The sequence below is a fragment of the Chenopodium quinoa genome, unplaced genomic scaffold, assembly GCF_001683475.1.
Source record: "Chenopodium quinoa cultivar QQ74 unplaced genomic scaffold, ASM168347v1, whole genome shotgun sequence".
Classification (NCBI taxonomy): Eukaryota; Viridiplantae; Streptophyta; class Magnoliopsida; order Caryophyllales; family Amaranthaceae; genus Chenopodium; species Chenopodium quinoa.
In genome coordinates this window covers 3,444,549-3,463,215 of record NW_018742815.1, presented here as the reverse complement: position 1 = coordinate 3,463,215, position 18,667 = coordinate 3,444,549, and the positions used below count along the sequence as shown (strand labels likewise).

General features: G+C 38.8%; 1 protein-coding gene across 1 annotated transcript; it reads left to right on the top strand.

Moving 5' to 3' along the window:
• The first annotated feature begins 14,139 nt into the window (after positions 1–14,139).
• LOC110725775 (basic blue protein-like) lies at positions 14,140–15,725 on the top strand. The gene is made up of 2 exons (XM_021905246.1): positions 14,140–14,406; positions 15,192–15,725. The coding sequence occupies exons 1-2, from the start codon at positions 14,226–14,228 to the stop codon at positions 15,389–15,391; spliced, it is 381 nt and encodes a 126-aa protein (XP_021760938.1). The 5' UTR covers positions 14,140–14,225; the 3' UTR covers positions 15,392–15,725.
• Positions 15,726–18,667: the final 2,942 nt, after the last annotated feature.

Genomic DNA, 18,667 nt, shown 5'->3' with positions numbered 1-18,667 from the left:
GAACGTCTGTTTAGTTTAGGCGACTCCTCCCACTATTCGGGCCGTTATTGCCACCATCTGGGTTATGTTGTATCGAAACTATCCCCTAACCCTTAACGTTTTTAGACGACTGATTACTCTGAAGAGAGATGGTCAGTCAGATGGGTGGTGGTCTTTGTATACCCAACCTCACAAATATACCGTCCACCCTAAGCTAACAAGTTGCAAGGGTTGGAAAGTCAGGTTCTTTTTCATGTCGGTTCCTGAGGACTTTCCTTTGAGAAGAACCTTTTTCCAGCCTCATCCTCGTTTTGACTCAATTCCCGAGAGAGATCTTGGTAAACATGAGGAGAGAGCCGTCAATCATTTTGACGTCTCAGAATTTGATGAAGTTCACGGCAAGGTCCGCATAGTTCCTAAGGTGTGGGTGCCGAATGTGAGTTACATTCTGGGAAACTCGCCGTTATCTCGTGTCGGTCTCTGTTGGACTGACCATTATGGTACTGTTGGACTGACCATTATGGTACTGTTTATTTTATCGACCTCTTTCCTTTGTTGTTTTTTTTTTTTTTTTTTTTTTTACAAAATTGTTTGCACCTGGCTGATTGAATTTTCGATTTTTGCTCTCAGGTATTGATAAGTTGGACAACAGGCAACTCGGCCTATCTTCTGACGGGAAAAGGGTTCTCAAACGTTGTCCTAAAGCTTCAAGCCCCTACGATACCCTTGCTACCGTTTGCGGCCGCGCTCCAGCTATCAGTGCCGAAAGAAGAGCTGAGATCATGGCTGATGACAATGCAAAAAAGAGAAAGACGACATCCATGGCCAATCGGCGAGGTGGAGCCGTTGTGATCTCCAGCCCCAGACAATCTGATGGGCGTGGTGGGAATAAGAAGACCAGTCGGAGTCCGAGAAGACTCCGCCCACCACCAAAAGTAAGAGCCCTGAGGTCATTGTAAAGAAGGTTATTCAGGGGATTGAGATCGAAGATCTCACTACTGCCGAGTCCCCTCGTCAGCTTCAGCCAACCGTCACAGTTGCCCCTACTACGGTTGGCTTTGATTCAAGCATTCCGGCCCTGACTTATTGGTCCAGCCAATGGATTGAACAAGTCTCTGGAAGGTTTCCAGACGAAGTTCTGAAGGGTTTCGCTGTCCCTGCTGGTCACTCCGGAGACCGTTGGCAACCCAACATGGATATCGGCCGGAATGAATCTATGATTACCGATGACCCAATGCAAGGTGGGAATCTCGGTTATCGGCTTTTGAGCAATCTTACTCTGCCGATGGACAGACCTGCTGGTCCAATCGGCCCCCTTGCTTCTACTCACATGCACAACATGATGAAGGTACTCTAACCTTTCTTTTACATATTTTTATGTTTGGTATACAACTTTGCTATACACTTATTCTGTTTATCTTATTCTTAACCGTGCATTTTTTTTAGGCCGTCATGTCTGGTACAGAGCTCGTTGAGATGTACCGTTATTATCAGGAGAAGCATCATCAAGCCTCCTCCAGCCAAAGTGCCATGCAGGAAATCATCAATAATGCTGAAAGGGCCTTAAATGATTTGAAGAAAATAAAAGAAAGAGACAACAAGGAGATGTCGGAACTGAAGGTTAAGGCTGAGAAGGTTGTTGGTCTAGAATTGGAAGTGCAGAGTCTAAAGACTCAACTTGCTGAAAAAGATAAGGCCATTGAGCGCCTTCCTTCAGTTGAAAAGGATCTCGGCGACGTCAGAGCTAAAATAAAAAACCTTGAGGATATGGTTAGACAAATGGAAGCTGATAAGCCTGGTATTCGTCAGAGAGTTGTGGGCCGTTATTTAGCTTCGAACGAGTTCTGCTCCAAGCTCCAAGATTGTTTTGATGGAGGTTGGACTGCTGCTCAGAGATATGTTGCCCATGCTGCCGGTTGGAAGAAGGAAGATTGGGCCAAAGTTGAAAAAGCTTTCAACGAGGAAGCTTACAAGTTCCCTTCCGGCTTCGAGACGTAGCAATTCTCTAAAGAGGACTTGTACAGTTTGGTGCCCAGTCCTGATGACGGCCCTAAAGATCCCAGCATTTTTAAATTCTCCAGTGCCTGAGAACGCACAAGCTTGAAGGGGCGGGCAGTCATCACCGACATCTTCTTGTGGATCTTGTATTATTGGGCCTTATCAGCTGTAACTCTCTTTTTATTGCCTTTTGTATGTCTCAACATTTATTTTGACAATGCTGTTTTATCGGCATATACCCCTTTTTTGTGGTGATGCCTGTCGATTGTAAACTTTACTGTCATGTAAACTTAACTCATTTTCATTTTCGTTGTTTATCAACTGCTTGCAAATTTAAGCAAATTTAAACACCTCTTATCGTAACTAAGTTGTTTTTACTTATCACTTGTTAATTTGCTTATTTAACCAATGTTATCGTAACTACATTGCCTTGCAATTCACAATATACAAAAGACAGAGATATGCAAAAGACAGTTTGCAAAAAACAAAGATTTACCTGATGATCTGTCTGATATCCGACAACTTTCAACAATTATCAAATTATGAAGATATCATATCATAACAACCTGTCATTTAAAAATTATCAATGCACGATATTTATCTCATTCTTTACTCCCCCCAGTGTACATAGTTCGTGTTAGAACTATGTATACTTGGCAGTTATCATTTGTTGCTGGTCCAGATTATAACATTCGTCACCCACTGCTTTGTTGTTTCAGCCAGTTAGGTACCCTCTCGGCGATCACTTTCTGAGCTACGCCTCATATCGGCGTATACTCGAATTGATTTGGCCGGTATTATACTTTGAACCATCAACCTCGTGAGTTAATGTATACAACTGATCAAGTTGTATATCTATTAACTTCACGGAAGCGGTTTTGAGCTGTCCGTCCCATTTAACGGTGTTCTGTTAAATGGAGGATGCCTATTCCAATATACGGTTGTCTGAATGTTTCTTTATTCATCACTGATACCCTTTTTCGATATCAGCTTCACATGAAAATTGTACATTATACGTAGTATTTCTTCAGCACAGCCGTGTTCCATACATTCTTTAGGGGTGTCCCATCCAAAGTTTCGAGATAAAACGATCCTTGGATGACGACATCTCTAATCCGATAAGGTCCTTCCCAACTTGCAGTCAGCTTTCCATCTTCATTTTCCTTACCGGTTGCCGCTGTTCTTCGCAGTATTAAATCCCCTACACTTAACGGCCGATGAGATACTCTTTTGTTGTAGGCCCTCGACATTCTTTCCTTATATGCAGCTGACTTAACTGCTGCTTTTTCTCTGAGCTCTGGTAAAAAGTCTAACTGTTGTCGTAGGAGTAAATCATTTTGGTCTTCACAGTAATGCTGAATCCTAAATGTCGGCAACCCAACCTCTGCTGGTATGACTGCCTCTTTTCCAAACACTAAAGTATAAGGTGATTCACCTGTGGCCTCTCTAATTGTCGTCCTATTTGCCCACAATATCTCCGGTATCAAATCTGCCCACAAACCCTTTGCATCTTCAATCTTCTTTTTAATTGTCGTTATAATTTGCTTATTTGCTGCTTCTGCCTGGCCGTTAGACTGTGGATGGCATACTGTTGCATAAGCAAATTTCACCTTGTACATCGTTAAGAGATCTTTGACTGGCTTACATTCAAATTGGGTTCCATGATCAAAAACCATCGCCATCGGCAACCCAAATCTTGTGAAGATACTTTTCCATATAAACTTCTTCACTTCCGATGTCGTTATCTTCGCTACTGGTTCTGCCTCAATCCATTTTGTGAAATAGTCTATCCCCACTATCAGAAATTTCCTTCCACCTGTGGCCGATGGGAACGGGCCAACTATATCCATTCCCCATTGGGCAAAAGGGATTGGATTTAATATCGGAGTCAGATCATTAGGAGGCAAGTTGATAACTGGGGCAAACTTTTGACACTTCTCGCATCTTTTAACATAAGTTATTGCATTTGCATTCATCGTCGGCCAGTAGTATCCCCTTCTCATTGCTTCTCTGGACAAGGCTCTTGCTCCGAGATGGTTACCACAGCTACCTTCATGCAATTCTTCTAACAACCTTGCTGACTCAAAATCCGTTATACACCTTTGCAATGGCAGTGAAAACCCCCTTTTGTATAACAGACCTTGGTACATGACAAACCACACGCTATCTTTCCTTAATCTTTTCAACTCCTCCTTATCCGCCGGCCCTGCACCATGGATGAGGTATGCCGACATTTTATCATACCACTGGTTCTCAACATCAATACACAAAACCTCTGCCGACATCTCATCTATGCTTCTCTGCTTTAAAACCTCCACCATGATCGTCCTTTCCAAGTCATTAAAACTTGAACTTGCTAATCTTGCCAACGCATCTGCTTGAGCATTTTTCAGTCTCGGAACTAATTTTATCTCAAAATATTGTAACTGCGCTGCTAACTGTTTCATCTTCTCCAAATACTTCACCATTGCAGGCTCTCGAGCTTCATACTCTCCATTATACTGACTTGATACCAGTTGGGAGTCAGTTGTTAAAACCAGCCGCTTTGCTTCTACTGCGATTGACAACTGCATTCCGGCTATTGCAGCTTCATACTCGGCTTCATTATTTGTTGCCTTGAACTTAAACTTCATGGCATATTCAAACATTTTCCCGTCTGGAGCCGTTATCACAATTCCATCCCCTGCCCTATACCTGGGCACCGTGCCGGGCCGGGCCGCCGCGGGCCGTGCCTAGCAGGCCACGGGCTGGTTCGTGCCGTGCCCGTCGTGCCGGCGGGCCCAGGATTTCGTGTCGTGCTGTGCCGGCCATTTTCACAGGCCAGCCCACGGCACGGCCCTCGTGCCTGGCGGGCTCGTGCCGTGTCGGCCACGTGCCGGCCTGCGGGCTGGTGCAGTTTTCAAATTTTTTTTTTTTTTTTTTTTTTTATATGACAACATTATAAATTAATAAGTTTATAATGTATATAAGTTATAAAATTATAATTATAAGTTTTATAAGGTTATAACTTATAAGTTTATAACTTATAAATTATAAGTTATTAAGTTATGAATTTTATAATTATAAGTTGAATATTTATGTTTTATAATTTGTATATTCAATATTTATATTTATATATTTACTTTATACTATTACTTTAAAATTTAATGTTTATGATTTATTAGTAATTGGTATAATTTTATTTTATTTTAATATGAATTTACAAATTGTAACAAAACGGGGAAAAAAGGCAAACTGGACTTTGGATGTAAATAATGCGTACTTTATATTATTATTACTTGAGTTGAGAAAATTGTACAATGATAACAATGATAAAAATCATACAATGATGGTATTAAACAAAAATTGGAAAATGATAAAATTGATATTTTTAAAATCGTACAATATACAATAATTGTCTATTCTTCTTCTCCTTCTTCTTGCTCGTCTTCGTCTTCGTCTTCGTCTTCGCCTTTGCCTTCAAGGTCATCGGCTAGTTGCATAGATTGGGAACTAGCCGAACCCGAACCGGAAGCGGAGGTTCCTTCTTCGTTGTCGTTGTGGTCGTAAGAACAGTCTTGTGAGCGATTTTCCGCATCCAACCAATCTTTGAAACACACGCACATTTCTAGTGTTTCGGGTTTTAGACTTGTTCTTCTATCGTCTAAAACCCTTCCGGATGCGCTGAAAGCTCGTTCGGAGGCGACGGAGGAAACTTGGATAGCAAGAATGTCTCGTGCCATTGCCGCCAAAGTTGGATGCTTCGAGCTTTGTTGTTTCCACCATGCAAGGAGGTCGAGGCTGTTTATCTCATCGTCGTCCATGCCTTTGGTGAAGTCGTAACTCAGGTACATCTGCAACTCCGAGACGTCGCTTTGCGTTCTCCTGATTGATGAATCACCTGAAAACCTTGAAATCAAGTTAGTAGCTTGTGAAAATAAATGTTTGGCCTTCTTACTTACGTTTTTGGATGGTTGGGAAGGCCCTGAGCGAGGAACGGTGCCATATTTGGCTTCATAGACTCTATATAAAGCAAAAAAACTGATCCTTCACATTAGTCTTATAGTTTTCTACATCATCGTCAAGAAACATGCATTGAAAGTAAATGTCAACTAACATAAATGTGTTTTCATACTTTTGCCTAGGATCTAATATGGAAGAAAAAACATAAATCAAAGGAATCTCACTATAATATTTACGCCACTTTTTTTCCATTGCTGGAAGATACTGATCATAATCACTTTGATGGCGATGATCAGCGAAAAGTTGGGCGAGTAAGCATGCATTAGAAAGAAAGTTTTGAGCACAAGGATTGTAAACAGTAGAAAAACAATACGTCATGTTATATAATAACTGTAAAAATTGCATATATCTTTCACAGTTATTCCAATCATCATCATACAAAGCATTTTGTGGAAATTTTTGGTTGTAAAATAATGTTAACGGGCCCTTGTACTCAATTGCCTTTGTTAACATGTCATAGGTGGAATTCCACCTAGTTGGGCAATCGGTTCTAATTTTTATTACCCTTATCTTTTGTTGTTTTAGAAAACTCTTCCATTCTTGGTATCTCATGTTAGAGCTATTAATAGACATAATAGCATCTCTGATTTTGCTGTAGTATGGGCCAATTGCCCGAACTCCATCTTGTACACATAAGTTAAGTACATGGCAAACACATCTAGTATGAAGAGCTTCACCGTCTTATAGTACATCGGTTAAGTTTTGTTTGATAAGATTAGCTGTGTATGTCATAGAGGTTGCATTATCAAAAGTCATAGACATCATTTTATCTCGAAGGTTGTATTCGTCTATTGCTTGCATTAAATGGTGAGCAATGTTAATGCCGGTGTGTGGGTATTCCAGCATTTTGAAATGTATTATTCTTTTTTGTAACATCCATTGATCATCTACCCAATGGCAAGTCACACATAAATAGTGATATTTATAACCACTATCCCAAGAATCGGCTGTTAAAGATACTCTACAGTTAAGGTTACTCAATTCGGCTTGTAACCGGACTTTGTACTCTAGGAAATTTTTCATTGCGGCGGAACGAACGGTTTTCCTAGAGATTCTTTTATGTTGGGGTTGTAGTGCTTTGTTAATGTAGGTGTTGAATGCGTCACTTTCCGAGAAAAGAAAAGGTTGTTCGGCGTGTACTATCATTTTTCCTAGTTCATCCCTATCCCTCTCATAGTTGTATGTAAAGCCGTATGGATGGAATTGGGAAATTTTGGGCTGAGTTGGATCACTAGCTGGTTTTGCACAAGCTTTCATGTGTCTAGATAAGTGTCCCGTCCCGTTTTTGGTAACTGCCGTGAATACACTATTACATGTTTTACATTTTGCCCATTGTTCACCATCTTTACTTAGGACAAAATAACGCCATACCTCACTCCTTCGGTTTTTCAAAAGTAGCATCTCAGTTTCGGTTAACCATTCATGATGTGTGTGATGGTTAGTAGTGGGACTAGTGGGAGTGGCAGTAGAAGGGGAAGAACCGGAGGGAATTCGGGTACTTTCTTGGCTACCTTGGCTAGAACAATAGTTTTGTTGATCACCAATATAATTAGGTGGAAATTGGTATGGTGGTAGTGGAAATTGGATTAGTGGTGCTGCTGGAAATCCCGACGTATTATATGGCTCATAGCCCGGGGGGAAGTAAATGGGGTCATTGGTTTGACTCGTAATTTGGGGGCTCGTTGTATTTGGTGGTTCCCTAGAACTACTACTACGGATAAGTCGGCCTTTCCCCCTAGACCTAGATGATGGGTTGTTCGATGCCATAATTAACAATTAATTTTTTAATAAAAAGTGGTTAACTATAATAATAATAATTAATAACAACAATTTTAACAATAAAAATATCAATAATATTAATTAATAACAACAACTATAACAATAACAACAAAAATAAATAATAACAACAATTGTAACAATAATAATAATTAATAACAACAATTATAACAACAACAATAACAATTATCAACAATAATAATTAAACAAGATTATTCTAATAATAACAATAAAACAATAATAAATTTAAGATTAGTTTAGATCTTACAACCGTGCTTCAACGCTCCACTAATTACGATTACGAACTTTTTAATTTTTTCCGATATTAGGAAAATAATTAGAGAATTTAAGAAAATAAGGATTATTAGAGATTTAGAGAATATAAGAGATAAGAAGAAGAGATTGTGATTTTGTGATTTGGGAATGAAATGGAGGTGAGTATTTATAGAATTTTTGGGGAGCAAATTGGCAAAAAACTAGCCGTTTTTTAGCCGTTTTTTTGGCTTATTAAGGAGCTAGAATAAACGGTAACATTACCGTTGGCCCGCGGGCCGTGCCTGCGGGCCAGCACGGCGGGCCATGCCCGTGCTCGTGCCGGGCCGTGCCTGGGAATTCTCAACCCTGTCCGTGGCACGGCCCGTGGCACGGGAGTTGAACTTCGTGCCGTGCCGTGCTTGAATTCGGGCCGTGCCGGGCGGCACACGGGCCAACCCGGCCCGTGCCCAGGTTTACCCTGCCCCCGTTGCCGTAGCTGAACCATCAACTGATACCTTCCATGTGCCCAATTCTTCCTCTTCGTCCGTGTATGTGGTTTCAACAATGAAATCCGACAATGCTTGAGCCTTCATTGACGTTCTCGGCCTGTAGCTTATTTCATACTCCGACAACTCAACTGCCCATGTCAATAATCTACCAGATGTATCCATTTTATGCAACGATTTCTCCAAAGGGTGATTGGTTAACACCTCTATTGGATGTGCATCAAAGTAAGGCCTCAACTTTCTAGCCGCCACTACTACTGTTAACGCCATCTTCTCTATCACTGGATATCTGCGTTCTTCCGCATTCAATACATGACTGACAAATTATATCGGCTTCTGCTGCTTCTTCCTTTCCACTATCAAAACGGCAGCTACCGTTTTTGGTGATGCTGAAATATACAACTGCATCACTTCTCCCTTCTCGGGCCTGGCAATCGTGGGAAGAGATCTGAGATGATTCCTTACTACTTCCAAGGCATCACTCTGTTCCTTTCCCCACTCGAATGCCTTGTTCTTTCTTAGTACCATGAAAAACGGAAGCGCCTTGTCGGTTGACTTGCTGATAAATCTGGTCAATCCTTTCATCCTTCCAGTCAATCTATGTATATCACAAATGGTTTTTGGTTGTTTCATTTGGAGTACCGCATTCACCTTATCTGGATTTGCATCTATCCCCCGTTCACTGACCATAAAGCCCAAGAATTTCCCTGATTTGACCCCAAACACACACTTCTCCGGATTCAACTTCATCAGATATCTCCTTAACGTCTCAAATGTTTCCCTCAGATCCGCTATATGGTCCTATTTTTCTTTACTCTTTACTATCGTATCATCTACATATACCTCAACATTCTGGACTTTCTGCTTCTCAAATATCTTGTCCACCAACTTTTGATATGTTGCTCCTGCATTTTTCAACCCAAACGGCATTTCCTTATAACAAAACACACCGACATCTGTTATAAAAGCCGTTTTATTCCTGTCAGACTTATGCATGCTGACCTGATGATATCCCGAAAACGCATCCAAAAAACTAAGCATAGCATGACCAGAGGTTGAGTCTACCAGCCTATCTATCCAGGGTAATGGGTAGCAATCCTTTGGGCAAGCCTTATTTAGGTCTATAAAATCCACACACATTCGCCACTTCCCTGTCGGCTTTCTCACCATTACTACATTCGCCAACCATTCCGGGTATGTGCAAGGCTCAATGAACCCTGCCGCTAAGAGCTTATTTACCTCAGCCTGAATTGCTTCTATTTTCTCAGTTGAGAAATTGCGCTTCTTTTGCCGTATCGGCCTGAATTTTCTATCAACATTCAACTTATGCTCCATTACCTCTAGATGTATCCACGGCATCTCACTTGCCGAAAATGCGAAGACATCTGCATTCTCACGCAACAGGCTTATCAGATTACACCTTGTATCCACATCCATTTCAGTCCCAACCTTCACTGTTTTACTTGGGTCGCCTGGTTGTAACTCAACTTGAACGGTTTCTCCCCCTGGTAACGGCCTTGGTGTTTCCTCAGGCCTTGCATCAAAGTTTTTCATGGTTAAATCTTGAACTGTTGGCTCACCTTCCCTTATCGGATTGCATGGTATTGGAGCACTGCCAACTGGGTTCTTCAGAGCTGTCACGTAACAAGCTTTTGACATCACCTGACCTCCATACACCTTCTCCACAGCTCCTAAATTTGACACATAAGCTATTGCTAGATGGTAAGTTGATACAACGACCTGCATATCATGTATTATCGGTCTGCCGATAATTGTGTTGTAGGCTGACTTAACATCCACCACCAGAAACTCTGCCATCACATCTCTTGCTTGTGGCCCATCACCCAGCTTAACCGGTAACACAATGCTCCCTTCCGGCCTCACTGTTGATCCATTGAATCCGATTACGGGATATGATACCGGTTTCAGGTACTGCCTTCCTTTATTCATCTCATTAAAAGCTTGCACAAACAACACATTTGCTGAACTACCTCCATCCACCAGCACTCTTTTGATGTCAGCCCCGTTTATCTTAGTTATTAGGACTAACGGGTCATCATGTGGGAACACTACACCCCTTGCATCTTCTTCTGTGAACACTACCTGAGGTATTGATGCTGGCCGAGGACGATTGTCCACATCCAAGGCGCAAACTAGGTGACGATGCTCAGCCAAATGCTTCTTTGCTCCACTAATCGTCCCTCCATGAATCGGTCCCCCTGTTATCACATCTACCCTTCCAGTAGACAACGGTGGTATTCCTACATCCCCTTGTCGGACTATTCCTCCTTGGGTCCTTTCAGGCCTTGCCTCTATCCGTTGCCTCTCAACTGTTTATGCCGGTTGTTGATTCTTGCTTGTGTTCAGCAGATATTGTGTCAAATGCCCTTTTCTAATCAACTCCTCAATGTTATCCTTCAATTGCATACACTCCTCTGTATAATGTCCCACATCCCTATGGAACATACAATACTTCTTCGCATCCCTTGGCCTTGCCTTCATGGGAATCGGCCTTGACCAATCTTCTCCATTCTGATTCACTGAGTAAATTGCTGCCCTTGGTGTATTCAAGGGAGTGTAAGTGCTATATTTCATTGGCAGCCTTGTTGGTCTCGAATCTTGTCGGCTTCCTCCTCCCCTTCCTGGGGCAGGAGCTTTCGGCCTATTTCCTCCAGACGATGTCCCTTCATACTGGCTTTGCCCCTTTCCGGCAACTACATGTCTGCTACTTGTCTTCATCAATTCTTCACTCTTAATGTAATCATGAGCTTTACTAAACACCGCTGCTAATGTCGGCAGGTTTTTCCTTGTAAGGTACCGTTTGAAATCAGAATCAACCAAGCCATTCATTAAAGCCATCACAGCTATTTCTTGTTGCAGTTTTGGGATTGTATTTGCCTCATTGTTAAATCGTCTAATGTAACCCCTCAAGGATACATCCGGTTTCTGCTCCACGGCCATCAATTCTCCAGAGGTTCTCTGCCTCACACTATTGCTGACATACTGACCCACAAACATCTCGGTCAATATTTCAAAACTATCTACTGACCCAACTTCAAGGTTGTTGAACCAATCGGCTGCAGCCCCAATCAGAGTAGTCGGAAAGACCTTACACCAGACTGCATCTGAGTTGGTATACAACATCATGTGCCCCTCATAGGACGTTATAAATCTTGCCGGATCCCCTCTTCCATCATACCTGCAAGTCGGCATTTTCACCTTTTCCATTGGTTGTTCCAAGATATGCTGGGCGAAAGGAGATGCCCTTAACTGCACCACTACTCGCACTGCCTGCCCATCCACTTGTGAACTTCTCTGTTGTTGGGTTCTCGTACTCACAGTGTGACTTGAGGATTGTTCAACCCGCCGTGACATTGTGTGCGATCTTATCGGCGACTCATGTCGGGATCTCCTAGGCGAGTTCATCAACTGATTATGTTGCTCTTCCCAGTTACGGTGCGGTGTTCCTCTATCGGCCTGAGCGGCCCCCCTTTTAGCCTGTGCCGCCTCAGCCTCCTTTCTCTTCCTACTCATTGCACTCATCACCCTTGCTGCTGTCTCCAATTCATCTGGTGTGAATGCCGCCATAGGATCCTCTGCCTCCCCTCCGCCTGCAGGGGAGGTTATCGGCATGTAAAACTGATTATCCTCTAAGGTATGGGTTTCATCCACTATCTCCACCTGAGGCTGTTCTACTGACTGATTCACTACCTTTCTTGTCATTGGTGTTTCATTGTTTCCGGCCATGATTGTTTTTATTATGTATATTATTTTTTTTTTGTGTGAGGTTCTTAGGCGATAGAAGTGATCAAAGTCCCCTCCTTCTAGCGCCAAATTGTTTCCGTCTGGATCTGATTTCCCAAGAACTCGGACCTGAGATCCTGATACTCCTATCGGCAAGCCGAGAACCTACACGATGAGAAGAAGTTAGCCAACCCCGGGGTGGTCCGAGGATAACCACACCGATGACAAAGTCAGAAAGTGTTCTAGAGAAGAAGATAAATATGAGAGAGAAAGTAGAGAGAAAGAGAGAGAGAGAGAGAGTAAAATTCATGCCCTCATAAATGAGGTCTTACCTACTATTTATAATGATCCACTTTGACAGGTGGCTCTCATCCATGCAAAGCCTCCTGCGCCAAGTGTCGAGCTTCTGTTGCCACGTGCCGAATTCCGACAAGCCGATATGTCTGCTTTCTGGTGCATATCGGCGCCTTTTCACAATTATTCAGAGTTTGGTCACGTGCTTTTACAAGATATCGGTCCTACCTAGATATCATCCCATACAATTACAAATAATATGAAATTGAGGTAATAATTGTTTGCATAATATAATTTAAAATTAATATTATATATTAATTTAAAAGAGGAATCTTCAATAAATACTGAACTTATATCATGTATACTACTTCCTTTTTTATTGTAAGATTTTGATTTGTATGGTCAATGTTTAAAACTTTGAATATAAAATACATTACTATAAAACATTGATTTGTAGTATTACTTTTTATTTTATTTTTATTTTTATGAGAATACACTATTATTCCGTATTAAATGAAGCTCGTGCGATGCAATTTTTAAAACTAAATGTATTGTGTCATAAAATTTGTTATTTTATTCATTGTACGTATTATATCATTTTTATAATATTTGAACATGTTTGCAGTTAAACATGTGTCTTGGAGAATGGAGATCGTGAAAATCTAAAGATAACAAGTTATATATACTAGTGTATATAAAAAATTAAAAAAAAAAAACAGAAATTATAAATCAACTAAAAGCATTAATTTTTTGTGAGATTTTACTCAATTGATGATATCATAAGTTTTACTACTTGTATAATGTTTGTCAAAAAAAAAAAAGTTTTACTATAACATTGATTAACAAGGGAAAATTTATTGGGCAATCAAAAGGGTGAACTTGCATGATACTGGCCTACTGCGTAACTTAAAAAATTAACCAAATACGAATTACTCATATTATATTAAGATAAAGTCAACAAAATTCTTAAGTATAAAATAATGTGTACGTTTTATTATTGTGTTTACATTCACGGGTCTAAATTTTTGCATCTTTTAAAATTAGATTAACTAAAAGTCTAGAACATATATTGTCAAAGAAGAGTACTACTACTAGTGACTTAGTGAGTAGTGTGTAGTGGACTGACTAGTGGTACCATTTTGTATTATAGACATGAAAAAGCAAGAGTTCACATTAGGCAGTGGAACTCCAACGTAACTTTGCGGACCAAAAATTTGTAGTAGTTGGGAGTTATGACTTATGAATACCGTTCGAAAAAAATTCGATTTAGATTTCAATTCGTATATACACAATATATTACAGAGTAATATAATAGGCGTACTACGATTTCACTAAATTTAACTCAGATATCCGAATTAACAACTATATCCCATGAACCTAGATTTAAATTTCAAATAACCTACAAATATATAAAATTAAAATAAAGGACTTTAGTCGGCAAATAAATACTCCAATTAATTAAGTATCTTAAATTCCACACTCCCTAAAATTCAAACAAAATCTACTATTGTGGGGCCCAAAGTTTCCTCTTTCATGGAAAAATAACACCACCAAAGTTATATAAATAGAGGCCTTCACTACTCTAATTTCCTCACTCAAAAAAACTTAACATCTTTTTTTTATCTTACAACAATTAATTAATCATCTTTTACTAAAGTAATTAACAAAAAAATGGCTCAGGGAAGAGGCAGTGCAAGATCAAGTTTGGTAGTAGGAGTAGCAATACTCTGTCTTTTGGCTATTATTCAGCCAAGTCTTGCTGCCTATTACAATGTTGGAAATGGTGGTGGATGGACCTTTAATGTCAACAATTGGCCTAGAGGCAAGTCCTTTAGAGCTGGTGATATTCTTGGTAAGATCTCGTCTTTACTCTTACGTTTTTACTTCCTCTATTCGGATTTAGTTGTCTTTTTATAATTTACGGGTTTTGATTATAATACTATGTATATTAACGTTACAATTAATTTTGTATGAAAATATGGATAGGAAAAAAATATCATTGTGTCATTGTCATATTTATCAACATGTACGGAGTTTAAATTTAGTATAGTTCTACTTGGTTCATTTTTCTATTTTCCTAGTGGGTTTTAAGTTTCACAACTTTACAATCAAAAGTAAGCTCGGATTTTATAATTGTTGTTTTGACTTTAAACTCTTGTTTTGACATCACTTGTCCAAAAAAAAACAAAAAAAAAAAAAAAGTACCTTTTTCTTTACTTACCTTTAATGTAGTTATTGTTTTCATAGAAAACAAAACATACTATTACTAATCCAACCACTAATTATGAAAGTGCATTTAGATCACTTTAAATAAAATTTTCAAAATTATTCGTGTGTAATAACTGTGTAAGTATATAGTAAATAAATCATAGTTAAACAAGTCTAATAAGATAAGTACAGTTCAATACAAAGTATAATTATTTGTTAGGTAAATAAAATTTTTAAAATTAATCAGGTGTAGCTATAAAGCAAAAATCACGGCTAATCACGTCTAATAAGATAAGTACACTTCAAGTGCAACATATTTCCGTATAAGTATTATTATTTGTTACGTCGGTGGATAGAGAAAGTTTTTTTTACAAGGCGATATATATTATGTACTCCCTATAACACTTGTATTAAAAAAATTGAATGCAGTATTCAACTATGCAAGAAACCTGCACAATGTAGTGCCAGTGAACAGCAGAGGATTTGCAAGCTGCAGTGCACCACGAGGAGTTAAGCCGTACCAGAGTGGAAAAGACAGAATTAGACTGAAGAAAGGCGTTAATTACTTCATCTGCTCTTTCCCCGGCCATTGCCAAGGTGGAATGAAGATTGCTATTAATGCTGCTTAATTAATTAATTAATTAACTCAACTACTACTTCTTCTCTTAATTAATGTTCTGAATTTGTAGGTTTACTAATGTATGTGTGTTGAAAATAAAAGGAAAAAAGGGAGAAAGTTAGGATTATGTGATGAGGGAAAAGAGGAAGTTGTTGTTTAAGTTAATGTTGTTTTTGTTTTTATTGTGATGTATGTTAAGGAAGGAGTGCTTGTGGCTTTTATAATATCTAGGCATGTTCTTAGCTTATGTTAAGGAAGTTTGTTGTGAAATGTAAGTTTGATTATGGATAAGAAAGAAAATTGAGGATTTATGTACAAGTATAATATATGTGTTTTAATTTTAACTTTTTCAAGTATTGCACTCTTGAATCTTGATATTTGTGTTGTCGTTTCACCTCAAATTATTATTTTCTCGTAAATGATGTATTACGGTTTTAAATGTCCAAGTCATCTAAATATTATACCGATGTCTCAAATTATGGATATTGAACTCGGACCAACATTTTACGCTATTGAGGGAGATAGGGGTGTTAGGAGGATGTAGAGAGGAGGGAAATACCACTAAAGGAGAGCGTCTTTACCAATTTACTTAATTTTGTCGTTTCATTGTTTGACTAATGTAAAGAGAAAAAAAAAAGAGCAATTATGGTAACAAAATAAACGCTATATTGTAAGGTTTGTTCTCTTTAGTTTAATTAATTTCAGTTCAGTCAGTTTAGTTTCTAATTTCCTTATCTCATAAACAGTTCAATTTAGTTTAATAAATCAAAATAAGTCCAAAGTTACAATAATAAGTCATATGAAATTGTGAAACAAAAGATAACTTTTGCCTCATCATCTCGTTCTTTTTAAATCTTCCCCCGAGAAATTATACCGGGTCAAATTTATACCATAAATAAAAAGAAAGGGAACTTAATGTCTAGAATTGCAAGAAAGTCAATTTCACAATCACCAAGAGTCAAGGGGTGGTTTGTCATCCACTTTCATCATTATGAAAGATTTGTTAAATTTTGATTCTTTTAATATATAATCTTGTCCCCGACAACTGAACTAATATGAAAATTACTCGTATATATTTGGCATAATACTTCAAACTGTTGAGCCTAGGCTACCCACCTTGATATTGTCCGTTTTAAAACTAACTCGCATAGATATATTTTTGAACTCCTTTCCAAATTCCTCATCTAAATGAAATATATACGTGTAGGATTCGTATTGCATACCCCAACAGAAACATCTATTCTATGATTTCTATTGAAAGAAAATAAAAACTGAAACATGAATCTCATGATCTCAAGACTCAAATCCAAATGAATACATGTCAAATGTAGAGTGCTCGGTCCTTTAATTGGATTCTGCACCATCCTAATTGTCACATCTGATGCACATAATACAAGGAGTAATAAAGTTAATGGAAACCTAATCTAGATCCTTAATCAAGGGATTACAAGGCAATTAAAGCAAAGTTAAATCAATTGAACCTATGAAAAGGACATGATATTGAGTCAAATCTGTACCCTAAAACATGGTAATTTTACGACTATTACGCCGTTGTATGTGCTGCATGCTCCTATTTATTTTCAAGGACAAGTTTACGTAGAGAAAATAATAATGCTAATTATTTTTATATTTTTTTTTTGGAAAGTTGATACTTTGCTAATAACCGAGTGTATTATTATTTAATTTGAAAATTAATTTTTTTTTTGAATTAATTCAAAAGTAAATCCGGTGGAACATAAAAAAATAAAAACAAAAAAATAATATAAAAATATATGGACCCTTTTGTTTTATGAATTATTATGATACCTCGCTCAGTTTTGAAGTCATCCATTTGTGTTGCATGCTTGACTGCTGGAGCCTAATGAATGAAGCTAAGCGCCTAAGCACGATGCTACGACAAAACAACGCGGTTCATTAAACACATAACAACAAATGACGAAATACATTATCGATGAGGCGGTCTTGAATTAGTGGTTAAGACTAATAAGTACTACGGAGTACGTATTAACTATTAGAAAAATTTGTTAAAAATGACCTTTTAAGTGCATTTCTTTGTTTAAAAGGACCTTTTAAAATCAAAGTTGTCTAGAGGGTACAAATTTTGTTTTTAATTTGCGACTTGGGACCACTTGCCGAAAAGTGGAATTTGACCCACCAACTCCGGCGTTGACCACCCTAGCCCAACCCCTCCCCCTTCCCCTTTCACGGCAGAAACCCCCCCCATTAGCCCCCCTCTCCCCCTACATTGTCTAAGCAGCACCCAAGCCTCCCTTTCCTCCACCCTGAGTCCCCGATCCTTTTCCTCACCCGATTACCCACCCCCTTCGTTTTCAACTTACTCTCCGGTAAGGGTTCTTAATTTCCAAGATCTCAACTTTCCCCAAATTCATCACAAATTAATCCAATTTTAATTCATACCCTAATTTCATTAAACTCATTTAGAAATTTGATTTCATCTTCTCTCTTTGCTCCATTCTGTCATCCCTAAATTATAAGGTTTGGGTGTAGGAAATTGCTTGAAGATTATACAGTAATCGAGGTGGAGGAAAGGGAGTGGAGGTGGGGAAAGGGGAGAAGTGGGCTGATGTGAAAGAGATGGGGTTTCGAGGTTAGTGTCGGCAACGGAGGAGAAAGGGGGTGGCTTGAACTGTCGACTTGTCGTGAAAGGGGAGGGGGAGGGAGGAGAACGAAGGAGGCGATGGGGTAGAGGAAATTGGTGGCTGCAAGTGTTGGTTAACGCCGGAGTTGACCACTCAACGTTGACATTACGGCATGTGGTCCCAAGTCACAACTTTTTTCCAAAATTTGTACCCCTTTCACAACTTTGGCTTTAAAAGGTCCTTTTAGACAAAGAAATGCACTTAAAAGGTCCTTTCTGACAAAATTTCCTAACTATTAAGTACTTATGTATGATAGGCCAGAAGTTCAAGCTTCCCATTTCCATTTCATTTGTATTGTCTTTAAAGTTCATCGTACCATTTAAATAAATACTCTCTTCAAAATTTAAAAGTATCTATTTCTTCCGTATTTTATTACTTGCTCTATTTTTTCATGTGCAGAGTTTTATGAGAATTAGTAGAAAACAATAAAATAATTGAAAGTAGGATTGGTGGAAAAATAAAGTATGATAGTTGAGATGAGAGAGAATTCGAAATTTTTTAAGTAGAATAGTTAGAGTCTACTAAGAGTGAAGTGATTAGTAAAATATTGTTAAAGGTTTCCAAAAAACAGAAAATAGAGCAAGTAATAAAACACGACCGCAAAAGAAAAGTGGAACAAGTAATAA

What these genes read in the sequence shown, in the direction of transcription:
- LOC110725775 (XM_021905246.1), top strand. Translation starts at nt 14,226, where the DNA reads ATGGCTCAGGGAAGAGGCAGTGCAAGATCAAGTTTGGTAGTAGGAGTA. An exon ending in TAGAGCTGGTGATATTCTTG is followed by an intron (nt 14,407 to 15,191) that starts GTAAGATCTCGT and finishes AATTGAATGCAG; the next exon opens with TATTCAACTATGCAAGAAAC.